The sequence below is a fragment of the Ambystoma mexicanum genome, chromosome 6q, assembly GCF_040938575.1.
Source record: "Ambystoma mexicanum isolate Mex_15411 chromosome 6q, UKY_AmexF1_1, whole genome shotgun sequence".
NCBI lineage: Eukaryota > Metazoa > Chordata > Amphibia > Caudata > Ambystomatidae > Ambystoma > Ambystoma mexicanum.
Genome location: NC_090937.1, coordinates 1,370,552,004 through 1,370,567,583, shown reverse-complemented (window position 1 = coordinate 1,370,567,583; position 15,580 = coordinate 1,370,552,004). Strand labels below are relative to the sequence as shown.

At 44.2% G+C, this 15,580-nt stretch overlaps 1 protein-coding gene across 4 annotated transcripts in view; it reads right to left on the bottom strand.

Moving 5' to 3' along the window:
- The window catches only part of TBC1D14 (TBC1 domain family member 14), a 1,472,366-nt gene that overhangs the window by 135,553 nt on the left and 1,321,233 nt on the right, over positions 1-15,580 (bottom strand). For all 4 annotated transcript variants that reach the window (XM_069632000.1, XM_069631998.1, XM_069632001.1 and 1 more), the window contains one exon: positions 241-350. In XM_069632000.1, the coding sequence (XP_069488101.1) occupies positions 241-350 (110 nt within the window). The remainder of the gene's footprint in view (positions 1-240; positions 351-15,580) is intronic.

Genomic DNA, 15,580 nt, shown 5'->3' with positions numbered 1-15,580 from the left:
CAAGTACAATACAAAGAACAGAGTTTCAAAAGACAGAGCCCATAAGAATGAATGAGTGGAAAAGGCTCCACTCATTCAGGATTTCAGAAAAACGTCCAGAAGTCAAGCAAATAGTGCTGGGGGTCTCACTAGTTGAGAGGTTGAAGCATAACAACGATAAGTCTCCCTAACACAGACAAGCAAGAGTAAACAGACATCACACACAGTTAATCATAATATAAAAAATGTGTTCCAACTTACCAATCAATTAAGTATATGTCTGGAGTCAAATTATTTTTCTTGAAGTGAGCAAATAGCCTTGGCAGATTTTCTTCAAAAAACACCTCAAAGGCTGCAAAATATGTCAACATCTGTAGATCAAAAATTTAAAAATTAAGGAGCAGATCATCCAGGCTTATGTCATTTCCATCTCATATCTTAAACATGATTAAAGGATTTAAATAAGAAGTTGATGTATGTTGGTTTAAAAAGTGACCAGTTGGCACTGATGTATTATACATTGTCAGGATGTATAATACATCATATATAATACATATAGGACGTGTTTTGTAAATCAATTATCGTGAAGTGATTACTAAATTATCCCTTGAAATAACAATTATTCAATAACCACTCAATGTACATTAGTTTAAATAAGGATGGGTGGAAGGAGATATACATCTCCTGACACATTGCATTCTGTGGTACCAAGAAATCTGTGTTCTAATCCTTTTTTTTTTTAATTTAAAGTTTTTATTAAATTTTTCAAACAAACAAACAATAAAACCAAACAAACCGTGCATGTTTCAACAGTTCCATTACACTTTTTTTTTAAATTCCTAACCACTACTCCCACTACCCCACCCCCCTTGCGAGTCTATTACATTGAACCATCAGATTCCACCCCCTGTGGTTCAGTCTCCTCCTCAACAGGTTCAGTCGGGTCATCTAATGACCCAAACAGTCCGGCTATCAGTGATTTCCAGGCCATCAGGGACTCCTTCTGCCCCCCCCGTTGCTACACGCTTCTTGCCATGCTATGGTTTCGGCTTCTGCCCATTTTTGCAAGTCTTTCCACCACACCTCTATCCTCGGCACGTGGCATGACTCCCATCCCATGGCAATCCTTCTCTTTGCAAGCACATAAGCCAGGTCCCTCAGTTTGCTTACATGCCTGAGTTTCCGTGGTCTGGGGAACCCCCCCAGCAGACAGGCCCACACCGTATCCACTACTATCTTGACCCCTCTTCCTTCTAGTTTCTCTTTTACCCCCCTCCAGAACCTCTCTATGATCGGGCATGACCAAAACATATGCACCATGCCTGCATTCTCTTCGTCGCACTTGGGGCATGCTTGCCAACCTGCATTCTCGAACCTCGATATCCTCCAGGGCGTCATATAAGCCCTGTGTGTTATGTAAAGCTGTATCTGTTTCAGCCTCGCGTTTCTAGACACCCTCTTATGATACCTTTGCACCCGTTCCCACATCCCATCTCCCATTCGGGCCCCGACCTCCGTTTCCCAGTTCATTCTTCGCTGCGTGACCTCCTTCCCCAGTTTGGACATCAACATCTCATACAGCCTGGAAACCTCATGGCCCCCCTCAGCTATATAATATATCACGTCTATGGTGTCATCCAGTTCTTCCTCCAGCACAGTTTCGGGCCACGTTCTCTTAATCCTCTGTACCACTCTGTGATACGTAATGTACTGGCCTTCGTGCAACCCAGCCTCCTCCCGGAGCCCCTCAAAAGTAACACAAGAGCCCCCTTGCCAAATATCCCCCATCGTTGCCACCCCAGCCGGCTCCCAGTGGGTACGGAGTATCAGTCGCAGCTGAGCGTCTGCCCCTGTCAGTACAACCAATGACATCTGCGGCGAGCATGTGGACGGGTTCCCCATCAATTGGCATGCCCTGCGTCACACCTTCCACCCCAGGTTCTAATCCTTAACACCCCACTTCCGCAAATGCTGCTCCACAGGTCCTATAAGTAATTCACTGTGCTATTAAATATGTAAGCACCTAGGTGATTTGCACTATACAAAGATTCTAATCCAACAGACTAGTGTTGCTTCATATAAACTGCCCTAGGCCTGTTTACACTTCGGGTCAAAATGGGCTGTCTCTGTACAGCCTCTACAGGACAGAAGAAAGAACCAGTAACGGCTTGAATGTGCATCATTCAATGCACATACTGCTGTTAAACATAGCATGGAACAGAATCTCTGATCTAATGTAAATATTGGGATGGGAAGTTTATTATTACGAAGGTAAGATCACCTCCTGGTATTAAAATGATCACTTAGCAGATACTGAAATGAGTGGTGGACCAACAGTAATATACTTACAACAATTACAGCCCAAACATTTTAATATCTGAGCAGTACCTGAACGGCAAAGCAGCGATTCATCTCCAACTCTTCCTCACACAAACTTACTTCACCACTTTCATCTGCTCTTTCGCCTTTACAACCAGATGGCCTTTTTTCCACTGAATTAACTGACTTTGCACCACTGCTATTATTAGATTATAAGAAATTAATTTTAGGAGAACATCTAGTTGGAAGACACAGAGTGCAGAGCTACCAAGATCATCACCACTCACCAAAGTTCCAAGTGGGACACACTTTGGGTGAGATTTTCAGAAGGGGGAATACTTTTAAAGTCAGCGCCCTGTGCCACTTGCATGACCTGACCACATCATCATCCTCTTTGAATTCTCTTTGAATTTATCCAAGACAAAACCTCCACATCCCAACCAATTTGATCGTGCAAACTAAATGTTCTATGAAGGCGGTGCATAGATTGGTTGGTCTTGCCACTAGCCTACATTCCCTTTATGTTGAGTTAATGGGAAGACAAGGGTAGTACTATTCAGTCCGATTTCTCTGATTTCAAACTATCCCAACCAAGGCACAATTCAAAACAAAGGGATTGCCAAAGCAAGGACACTAAGAAGGCAATAGAAACAAGGCAGAGCTTCCATTCTGCCTACAAAAGAAGATGGAGTTTGCAATTTCCAGAGGGTATATAATAAAATATTTCACATGCAACAAAATTTCCAGGAGCGGATGGAAATTCCAGCATCACCCAAAATAAATTGCATATCAAAGAACCTTATAATCCCCAAGCTCAAGCTGTCACGACCAGTACTTACTCAAGAACTGGAACAGCGACTTTACCGAACATTTCTTCAAGGGAACAAAGGGATAAATATCATCTTTTAACAGAGGGCAGATGTACTATCTGTTGCCCTTTGTCAGGCCATGGGGCAAACCAGTCTAGTACCCTTTACTTGATTCCAGCCTTGACTTAGTTAAGCTAGTAGAAAAACACACATGCTGTCCTGTGGACTCCTGACCCCAGGAATGCTCATTCTTCTGAATTCCAGCTTGAAACAAAATCTCACAGGTATTTATTGTACTGGGTTCTGGAATTGGTCTCACTCCCCAAAGTTGTTAATGCAACTTCCTTTCCATGAAAGTGGGAGAACATGTGACCTTTTTCAAACCTTATTTTCAAATTTAAACTTATGTGTATGGTTAGGGGGAAAGAAATCCACAAATTTACAGAAGGCAACAATCTACTTGACTTGCAGCAGTCAGGTTTCCGGCCCTCGCACTGGACTGGTGCAGCTATGCCCTCAATTCTTGATGACTTGTGGATGAAAATGGACAAAGGTATGACTGGGACTTTGATCCTCTCTGAACTTTGTCATTTTGGATACTATGAGTCCTACCATCCTTCTTGACCAGCTTTGGGAATCAAGGAGACCTTTGTTACATCTTTCTGGACAGACTTCAACATGGGGTCTTGCCATTACCTAGAATTATTCAATCCTTTTGTGTTGCAGTAGATAATTACGTTGATTGAATTCTTAATAAACTGACTTTTCAACGAATGGACATGGTCCCGGGTTTCTTACAAAGTATATTAGTGAAATGGGTGAGTACATTTTTTTTAAAAAAAGTAAACACCTTCCACAACAGATTTTGGGTCCTGGAAACAGCTAAAATGACTTGACCCCCTCAAGACCTGGCCTCCATCTCTGAGAGTGGCCCCAACAACCTTCAACAGAAGTGAAAAACGTGAGACTGCTGCTGGAAAATTAACTGACCTTTGCCCATAGATTACATCTGTGGTCAGAAAGGGGCTTTACAATCTCAAAATTGTTAGAATAATCTCCTTACCTGCCCTTTCCATATAGAATCCAAGCAGTCATACTATTAGCAAAGTCCAGGGGTGACAATTAGTTCAATGTTTTTGCGACCTGTGAGAAACCTGAGGGTATCCTCGCTCCTAATCCCCCTAGATCCTCTTCTCAGGTGGCCAGGGAAAGGCCATGGCACTTGAATCCTGGGGGCGGAGAAGCAAGGGAGGTTCACCTGGATGGAGGGTCCTTGGGGATTGGGAGTGGGGAGCACGCAGGTGAGACATGGTATCCACCTTTTCATATTGAAGATGAACCTAGCCCTCCGTTATGGGCTATCGTAAAGTCTCACCCCTTTTTTCCCCACCTTTTACCTCGGACAGTACTGGGACAAAGAAGAAGCGACTTGGAGTGATGACCACTAAGACCTCATTTCACCACTCTAGTACTGGGACGAAGAAGATGCCTGTAGAGTGCTTTAAAGGTCAGGCATGTCCCTTTAATTATTGTCAGGCAAGCCCACACCTGCAATCTGTCAAGGGGTTGCAGGTTTTTAAAGGGCGAGCAAAAGAGCAGCGATGAGAGCAACAGTGAGGCCTGTGCGGCAGATACTAGCAGCAGACCCGTGACTCTAGGAGGCCGCCGTGGTGGGACCTGAGAGGAAGCCAGGATGCCGCTGGCGGCTGATGTCCCAGAGACCTGTGGAACCAAGGGCAAGCTTGGCTGTTAAGCTGACACAGGTGTAGGAGCCTCCATGTTGGAGAGGAGCTGAAGTTGTGACCGTCGAAGGAAGAAGAAAGCATGCCACCTGCGTATGTGACAAAGCAGCAGCGCTACCGTCGTATGCAGGACGACGGCCCGCCGACCTGAGAAGCAGAAGAGGAGACCCGTAGAGGAACACTTGAGGACCGGCGAATGGTGGGGAAAGTCACTCAACACCAGGGCGCTCCTAGCAGGCTACCCATAGGCAATCAACTGCCGAATGCATTTATTGAATACCAAACTGAGTGAAACTTTGAAAATGAGTTAAAGTCAATTGTTATATTAACACATTTAATTGTCTTTTTGACCTTGGTTCCCTGGAGATGATGAGCCCAGCTGACCCCACATGATGGAAGACGGACGGACGGACGGTGCTGGGGCCAATGGCCTGGCATCCCCTATGGAGTAGGCTGACCATGCATAGGGTCACATCAACCAGCTGCGTGGGTTTTTACTATACAGCTCTTGCTTTCACCCTTTTTGCTCCGAATGTTCCTGAACAGCAGAGTTCTTTGTTGGCACACATATTTGTTGTACAATTAAAACTTTTATCCTTTCAAGAATCTGTTGGCCTTTTTTCCCTAGTGGGTTGTATTTTTTCTGGTGTGAGCGTGTAGGGACGTGACGTCACATGTTCAAGCTTGTTGATCCCTGCTGATAGAAAAGTAGCCCTCACATTTCTCCATGACAAAATCCTCCAAGCATAAAAAAAACTTCAGTGTTACGCCTCTCCTAACACATTTTCCTTCTCTCTGGGGAATTTGTCTTGTTTTTGTAATCCGAGTGAGGGCGCAGAAAGGGAGTACCGTTTCTGCCACCATTTCCTGTTCCAACTCCCAAAACACTTGGTTTTACACTAGCATGATATTTATTTTCATTTTGGCAGAAAGCCATTAGATACAAATAGAATCTACCGGTTTTAGCACCTGATAAAAGTAGGTGGATGTCATAGGAATCCATCTTAAGTTCCGCCTGCATGTGACATTTGAACCTTTTGCAAAGCAGAATGCAAAAAGAAAGCATTAAGGCGATTTCGCCTTTTTCACATCTTTGCTTAGCACTCAAAGTGCAGTTGACTAACCTTTTTTGCATCGAAGCACAGTGTTGGCGGTCCTCTGAACAATTTACCCTTTTTACAAAATTAGCTCCGTAATGGTGAAATGACACTTCGTCTTGCAGGGCTGCGTTGGCTTTGTATCGGAGAGGAATTGGGGACAGAATAGTGCTGAGATATGTTGGTGAGATGGCCATTTAGACCAATAAAAGAAGTGCAAAATGTAAAAACGTCACACTCAAGTACAGTAAATGAACAACATACCTCATGAGAACAGACAGGGCTTAAAACATCTTCACAGCCCCACATGCGACTGGGAATACTGAGCTTGTAAACTTGTGAAGTCTAAAGAAGGTTAAAACTGAAGGCGTCATACTCTTTCACTGTCTAATTTCAAATAATAGTGCAGGATTCTCCAGGATTCTCCAGGAAAACAGAATGGCTGCATACCAACAAGTACATTTGAGTGAAGTGGTTTTCAATGGCCAAGGTAGATTCAGATTGCACTTCACTACTTTATTTAGCATCGGGCCATATATTATTTGGAAATATCCAAGCACATGGTCACTATTCATGTAAATGAGTTACTTGAGTAATTATAATCACTAGTTAGTCTGTTGGGTTTGTGTTTAATGAAATGCTTTTAATTCAAAATGAACAGTATTATTTTATGCATCATGATTTAGAAGTGTTTACGCAGCACAAAGTAGTTTTGAGGCACGTTAGTGTTTACGCAAGTTTCATTTATATGACCTTGCATAGTCCATGTGCAGGGTGTGAGAGGCGTTTGCACTCATCTAGGCACAGAGATACCCGTAAGCCTGAATGACTTGGTATATTTGCAGAGCACCACGTCTACAATATCTAGAGGGGAACAATCTCGTTCTGTGGCTTGGATTTCATTCCCAAAGGCTCAGGTAATTGACTCAACACCTACATGATGTGAGAAGTGAGCACCAGCTGCACAGGTGACAAAGAACCCCCACAAATTCTCACTCTAAAATATAACCCTCATCTTAAGTGCTTGCAAAATTTCTTTCTCAGTGATTCTGTAGCTTTTGTGACTGGAGTTGAAGCTGCAGCGTTATCAAACAAACCTGTTACTCCCAACTCAGTTAAGATCACTCAGAAAGATGCTTTTCATGCTGGTTAGGCTTGTATCAAATTGCCATGGCAAGGGGCACTGCTCTCAGAAATCCTCAGGCATGGATTAAGTGTGAGCAACCTGAAGGTGTCTCACCCCGCAGTCCACCGGGATCTGTCATCCAGGTGGCCAGGACAAAGCCATCACTTTTGGATCCAGTTCCTGGTGGTGGACCAGTGTGGGAGGATCACCTGGATGAGGAGTGGAAGTGGGACACCGGAGAGTGAGAAGCGGTATCCCCTTCCTTTTAACGCCTTTCAGCCCATCCTACCACAGAGGATACCTAGGATTTCAACCCCCCTCTTCCCAACACGAACATTGTTTCTCAGACAGTTCACCGTGAGCGAAAAAATGGACTAACACCCGAGCTGTATACCTGACATGTTCCAACACAAGAGTCAGGCAGAGTCAGGCTCTTCGGGATAATTACACACACCTGACTGATAAGTACAGAACATCACACTTCCCCACACGGATAAAAGGCGGAGCACGAAAGCACACTCTGAGCAAGGCAAAACACACAAGGAAGCAGCAGTCACGAGATGGAAGTTTAATACGAGGAGAAAGACTGAAAGACCAGAAAGAGCTGCAAGGAGGAAATTGCCCTTGGCCTTTTCTGAGAGAAATCACTACTTTCACAATCCCTCGGGAACAAGAAACATAAGACCGGGAACTGAAGCTGAAGAAAGGTGCATTGTCTGTCAAAGGTACCAGGGGCTCACCTGCATCGATAGCCGAGAAAGGGAGGAGTGATTTCTGCCGTGGTACTGTCCTTGGCAACAAAGCAGCACCAGTAAAGTCAGCACAGCCGGTGAGTCGGAGAGACTGATAGCAGACCGGTCTGTGTTAATACCAAGGTAGCAAGCAGCAACACTGCATAAAGAGAATCGTGTGTGAAGCGTTAGCGATGAGTAATGCGAGTATAATTGGAACGGAAGAAGTAATTGACCTTTGTGATTGAACTTTGGAAGGTAACCCAAGATATTGTATACAGAATGGTCAGGCACCACATGGGTGCTTACTCGAAGATCTCTGTTAGATATCCAACTGAGAGTGTAAAATGTGAACTGTAACATCAAAGTGGTCTTGCAACGGGTCAAGCCAAACCCTGTGCACATTTGAAAGTCTTCTATAGCTAAAACGAACTGTAATTGGTCTGAACCTGACTGAGGGACACTAAAGGGGGATCCGAGCCCGATTGAGGGAGATCGAGGGTGAACCGTGAGACACCCGATAAGGAATTGTGGAAGCAAAAGGGATCTGAGCCCAGCTGAGGGGGATCCAGGGTAAAGAGTGAATCGTCATACTTGAAAAGGAACTTTGTTTGTTTGATACATCAGGCCCTCTGGATTAATAGACTTTTTGATAACTTAAGAGAGTTGGGCATAGAAGGCCCTGATGCTTGTAATAGAACTGTGTCCTCGTGCCGAAGAAGTCCAAGAGTGTGCTATGCTCGAGTGAACAGCCCTGTCCGGTGCTGAAAACGTGGGGAAAGGAGGCCAATGGCCTGAACATCCTGTATCATTTTGTGAACACTTCTTTCTTTTTCATGAGCACAACCCCACACTATTTGCAACTTAGTGGTAAGGGATGGCAATCATTTTTTTGTTTTATTTTAGGTCCTTTTATTTTGACGAGACTCCACTAGGACTGCATTATTATTATTTGATGGTCGTAGCTTGCTCCTGTCTTAGATTTAGGTTGAGATAGACGTTTTTCACACCCTTGATAAGGTTCAATAAAAACCCTTGAACTGTGGTCACTTGTCGGTCTTACTTTGATACCATGCCTTTCTTATATAAGATGTAGGTGACATGTAACCGAAACACCCACCTCCCTCAGCCAGTGTGGAAAAATGAGGGGGGACTGCAGAGGCAGGGGACGTCAGAGCGCATATCAAGGAAAGTGAGATTGATCTAGGCAGCGAGCAAGTAAGCACTGAAGAAAGGGGCCTTTAGGATATTGCGGAAGAGGGGATAGTACCCACAGAGGAGGCGGTGGCCTGGTGATGCGCATGCGAGTAATAGGCCTTGAATATGGGTGTGGGTAGAACTTTGGCTGTGCGGCAGAAGTTGGCCTTATATATGTGGTTAAGGCCTGCTTTTGCTTTATTTTTGTTTATAGAACAGCCAACATTTCAGTGTTGCTTTTCAAGGTCTCACTAGTGATTAGTTTTGAAAGCCAAATGTGATTTGGGGAGATAATGTGCCGACCAACACTCAGTGTAAAATACACATGCCACATTTTTTGTAAATTTACATCTGCCATATTATTTAATGTTAAGGTGTTCAAAATAGGGATGAGTCAGAAAACAAAATAAGTCAGCTGTAACATGATCACACATTGTTTCAAATACCAGTGCAGTTTAAAACACATTATTTATTTACAGTACACGCTATTGTGTACCTAACCTTCTGTAGCCAACAATTGTTTGTCTCCTGAACCTAGCAAGGCTTCCAATAAGACTAATATATCTCAGTGAATGGTGCATCATGAATATTATCCATTGTAATGAGTGGCAATTGCAGAGTTTCATCAATACACGCCTTACAGCAGTAGTTGCGTTGATTGGGAAGGTAAATTGTAGGTCTCCTAACTGAGGACAATCAACAGCATTGCATTATCAGTGTGTTATCTTAGGCTGCTCTTATACTTTAAACATTAGACTGTTTCCATATCAGATCAGAGACGGTACAATTCCAAGATTCACAATATATATATAATGTGTGCAAGGTGGTGTACCCAAACCACCAAGACTCTGTAAACTCACCACCTCCATGACAGAACGAAATAGCTTTAAAAATGTGGCATTTTTACTTTTATTGCCAGTGACTATTAATATTAATTAACCTTTCATTAAATCACATTTGGCTTTCAAAATAACTAATCAACTGATTCTCTGAAAAGTAACATTTAGTACTTCTCACTTAATATGCATGGCTTTTCGTTCTAAGGCCTCCTGGCTTTTGCTACCTTTGTATTTGTAAATGAAGCTTGTGTTCTAAGTGCAATTACAATTTTCTGTTCTTATGGGTACAACCAGACATGTGTTTCTGCAGAAAGAAATATAGGGTTCAAATAGGTTTCTTATTTTCGTGAAAAGTGGTTGCCTTATTATTTATTTGCATTTATAGTGCGCTCAAAAACAGCCCGGAGGCATTGGGGCGCTGTTACAAGAAAGTGGCTTAGTTACTTTACAGGGAAAGCGGCTAGGTTATATTAGCCCATACATGAGTTTAGAAATGCATGATTGGTTACACATGTGAAAACCAGCACAAGGTTACATGTTGAGCTGCATATCATGATTAAATATAAATAGGACACAGTTGTTTCTCTTCGGGCATACAGAGGTAGCTTGCTAAGGGCCTTAGCGGCGGTGCGTGAGGTTTTTAAACAAATAGAGTCTGGTTTTGATTTCTTTGCGTAAGGCGAGATGTCAGGGTTCAGCTCTGAGAGCATGTGGGAGAGAGTTCCAATGCCTGGAGGCAATGAAGGGGAAGCTAGCTCCCCGACCTCTGGCGCGCTTAAATCTATGAACAGGCAGTAGGTTGGTGTATGGAGTTCCTGTGGGTCTCAAGGCGGGTGGAATGATGACTCTATGGGAGAGGTAGGGAGGCGCTGTGTAACGGATGCACTTGTGAGTGAGGGCAAGAGATTTGAAAAGGATGCTTTGGCAGACAGGCACCAGTGCGCTGCTGTCTGGCTGCCGAGATGTGTTCTCTTTTGGGGATGCCCAATGCAGCTCGAAGGGCATTATTTTGAATAGTCTAGAGTTTGTCCACATTTCCTGCTGAGTTTCCCATGACGAGATTATTAAAATAGTCCAGCCTTGAGCCTATTATGGACAGACGGATTGTGGTGGAGAGGAATGGTCTTGTGGCGTTGAGAAGTAGGCTGCCGAGGCAGCAATTGCATTAACTTGTCTAGACTTAGTTAGGTTGGCATCTAGGTAGACTCCTAGAGTTTTGACTGATTGTCAGACGGGGATGGTGGTGTTATCAATGGTGAAGGAGAGGTACTTGTTTTCTAGTTTAATCCGCGAGTCAGTGGGGGCTAGCAGTAGTAGTTCAGTCTTATCCCTGTTCAGGCAGAGGCAGTTTCCAGCCATCCATGTGTGGATGGTGAAGTAGATGGAAGTTGAGGGTTTTGGAGTCGGCCTCGTAGTCACCGGACAAGGGGAGTAGGACTGGATTATCATCGGCATAGTTGATGTACATGATGCCGAGCGAGTCAAGTGTGTTGAAGAGAGAAATAGTGAAAATGTTGTATAGTGTGGAGGACAGGCATGAGCCCTGGGGGACTCTGCATAGTATGGTGGCTGGTGTCGCGGATGCTTGGACTGAAAATACTTGCATAACCCTTCCTTGGAGGAAGGGGTGATCCAGGTGATTGCATTAGGAGAAAAGAAGCTGAGGCAGAGTGGTGTTAACAGAGTAGCTTGTGATCTACCAAGTCAAATGTGGCTGAGAGGTCTAGGATGAGGAGTAAGGGGGGGGTTTGCCTGCGTCTCTGATGTCGTCAAATTGGTTTTTGAAGTCCAGTAGGGCAGTTTCAGTTCCATGACCTGGACGGAAAACCGGATTGTCGTGAGCCATGGATATCATAGGTAGGATGCCTTGTCTAAAATTTTAAGTAGGAAGGGCACAGTGATTATAGGCCTGTAGTTATTGGGATTGGATGGGTCGAGTGAAGGCTTTTTTTTTTTTTTTTTTAGAAGAGGGCGACTCCATTCTTCCTTCAGGCTGGGAGGAACAGATCCTGATGCAAAGGAGGCGTTGATGAGAATGCTGTGTGGGAAGGGTGTGAGCAGGTCTGCATAATCCTTGATAACGGAGGCTGGGCATATATTCCGTTTGCATATGAAGGGTTCAATGTTCTTCATTATGAAAGCTACTTCAGTATCATTAACATCTCTAAAAGAGAAGAGTGTTGTGTTGGACAGCTCCTGGTTGGAGGTGGGGGGCTGGGCTGGGTTGGAGGGGTGCGGATGGAGTTGATTAGCTAGGATTTTGTTTTGGGCAGTGCCAAGCTTGTAGACCATGGCTGCTTGGAGTTCAGAGCACCTAGTTTAATTTATTCAGATGACCTTGGGGATGGGGAGGCAGGAGTTTCTAGCTCTCTGAACATGGTAAAGATTTCCTGGCAGTTGGATTTGGCGATTCTTGTGTTGAATGAATTGGCCTTGGTGTGAACGATCGCTTTTTTGTATTCATTGGAGAGTTTGTTGAATTCGATTTTGCCTGATACAAGTTGGTTGGTTTGCCACTTACATGGGGCTGCATGCTTTTTGGAGTGCAGGGCCGAGAGTTCCGGGATGAACCATGTGTTGGAGTGTTTTGTGGGCTTTGCTTTGCGGACAGTTAGAGGAGCAATGGCATCTACTGCTTCAGAGAGAATAGTGTTGAGGGAGAGGGCGAGGACATTTGGGTCTTTGGAGAATGGGGCCATTAGAGCTGGGCCATTGAGGTAAGGGGCTAACCTCTCTTTATTGAGGAGGTGTGCGCTTCTGGTGGTGGAGGGAAGCGGCATGATGAGTGGTTTTTGGAGTTTAGGTGGGGAGAGGGTGTAGAGGATGAGATTATATGTCCTTGTTAGATTCAAACTGTAAGGCATGTTGGTTAGTAGTGAAAGTGTTGATTATTTCAGTTGTTGGGTAGTCTACAGATTATTCTTTGATAAATGAAAATTAGCATTACAAATGTTACTGGAAAATGAGGCCAAAACAGTTTGGATATCTTCCAATTATATGTTTACTAGTTACACTGAAGGCGATCTGTGCTGTACTATGGCTCACAACTGAAGCTGCTATGGGCGAGCTAAGAGTTAACTCGGCCTGTTGTGTACTAGTAGTGTAGTTGAAGTTCTTATAAAGTGCTACTGTTGCCACCTACGTGGATAGCTTCCTGGTGGTGATGAGCTACTGAATTTCTTTCGCAGTTACTTCTTTCTGGACTAATTAGGGAAAATATGAAGTTGTCAGTCCATTCCAAAACATTTTGTGATCCCATTTCTTTCAACAGGATGTATTTTTTTAATCTGGCTGCCAGGAAAGACAAGGGTTTGTCTCTGGATCTGCATCGTTTAATTGTTGGTATGGGAAGCTGTAGAGCATTTCAAAAGTGTAGTGGGCAACTTGGATGGTGGTAATTAAATCTGTTGCAAAGGGTTTGTGGCTCCTGCCTTTCAACAGCACCATGCATAAGTATGTACATTAAAGTTGCATTAAGACTGGCAGCAAGAGTGAAGACGATGGTGCTCCTGAAGCATGGTTACACTCCTTATGGTGGAGTAGGCGTCATGCAGCTACATTCTGGACTTGAATAAGCTTCCCTAGTTGCTAATTAGGGTCTTTGAAGGCATCATGAAGCAAGACACAGACAACCGGTTCAAAAGAAAATGGTTTATTAAATCAAATGTTAGGATGGTAGAACGCTAAATTGAGCTATGCTTAGGTGGGATTTCCCTACCTGAACGAAACTAAGGAAAGTCTGAGTCCAAGAGTACAACTTAAATGTCTGTCTGTGTCCAAAAACTATCCCTGTCCTCACAACTAGAGCTAAACAATGTGTAGGGATGTCAAAAATGAAACAAAGGGTGATAAACACAAAGTTCTGTGTTTCTTCCAGCTCTTACCTTCCTCTTCAGCTCCCCTTCCCCAAGTTAAAGAAAGTTACACAAAAGTCTCAAGATTACCTTTTCCGAGTTCAAGGCAAATCAGTTCCACACAATCTTTGGGGTTCCCTTCCCCCAATTTCAATGCAACACAGTTGTCATAACAAAGGGATCTTGAGGCTCCATCCTCAAGACAGAATTTACAGTTCATGAACTCTCAGGGCGCATTTCCCCAAGATTTCAACGTAGCAATCTTTCAAAGCGCTCCACACAACTTTTGGTCCACTTGACCCTCCTTCTGCCTCGCCTTACTAGTTCACTCACAGTGCAACTTCTCAGTTTATTTCAGAATGTCCTTGACTTCCACTTTTATGGACTCACTGGTCTAGGCGCAGTTGTTAGACCCATCAAATGTCGTGCAACCAGGAACCCTAGGCTCTCCAGCCCCCACAGGTGCTTCTGTACTTGTTGTGCACATATTCACATTTACTTGGTTTCTCTCCATCGGCTTCTTGGCTCTGTGTGCAATTTCACACCCTCCTGGTTTCCTGTGGTTAGCTTGTGGCTTTGCCACAACTTGATACACTCCTTGTCAATCTTTGGCCTTGCTGCACTGTATGTATTCATGAATAATTCACTTTGTGGTGGTCTTTCTCACACCCCACCTTTCTATTGCATTTCTTTAACACGTGTGCTCTTTTCATTAAGTTGCTTTCAAATAGGAACTTTACCTTTTGGTTTTCATCCGTTATTAGCTTTGCCCATGAAGTTGGATTAAATCCTGCAAACTCTGACATGATCATGGACTGTTACAGGGGGAGGCTCGAGGTCACTGACGCGCACACATTTCACTCATACCAGTTGCGTTGTCCGGCATCCAAGGATTCCACCCTCACTTTCGGACTGTAGTGTATCCCTACCTGCACCTCGTATTACAAATCATGCCATTGTAAAGTACAGATAGTGTGACCTTTCCTTTAGATCTTTTATGGTTCTCTGGTTTATGGTCGGTGACCTGGAGGGTCAGCTGGTATCTTGGAATTCAGGGGTCTTGGAACTCAGACAGTTGTAGGGGCTATGACTTAGAGTTGGCTGGGTGGAGGCTTGCTCTGGCCTGGTAGTGATAACACGTCCAGCAAGGCGCCTAGCACCGCCTCATGGCCTTGCAGTGTATATTTTTTCTCGGGATGGGGAAATTAACAGCGCAGGTCTCCCTCATCTGCGCTTGGGCCTATTCAGGCTTCTTCAGGTTTTGGACTGTGTCTAACGCGCTGCATAGCTAAAAAAATGGCGCCTGTCTATATGCGCGCACTAAGTCTAAAGATCTACTGTTCGCATATTATGATGTGATTGCAGGGTTTCTTAGTACGCCCTCCTCCCCCCAAGGTCATCACAGGTTTCCTCATGGGAATCGCTTAAACCTAAAGCACCTATGGGGGTGGGATAGGTACATTTCCTTCCCAACTTTCCCCCCTTTTGTTACTTCTACAGTAACAAATGCCCCCCTACGCATGCGTTTGTTCTCCCTTCTCACTGCGGCCTCATACTGTGGACTTCCCTTTATTGGCATCCAGGCTCTACATATTGACCTCAAACCTTCTCCTACTTGCGCATATTCTTCGGGTGTGCATGTCTTATAAATACACCCCCATTTCCTACTATATCAACCAATACTTCCTCATAATTTTCAGGGTTAGTGAGTGGGACAATGATGGTGTGGTATAAACTGTCTACTTCGTCTCCATAGGGAATAGGGACCATTCGAGGAATGGCATGGTCTCTTTGTATTTCAGTATCCTATGTATAGCAAGGTGCTTTCATTTGGAGCCCCAATTGACACCATCATCATTGCGCTACTAGGCATTGCATTGGCACAAC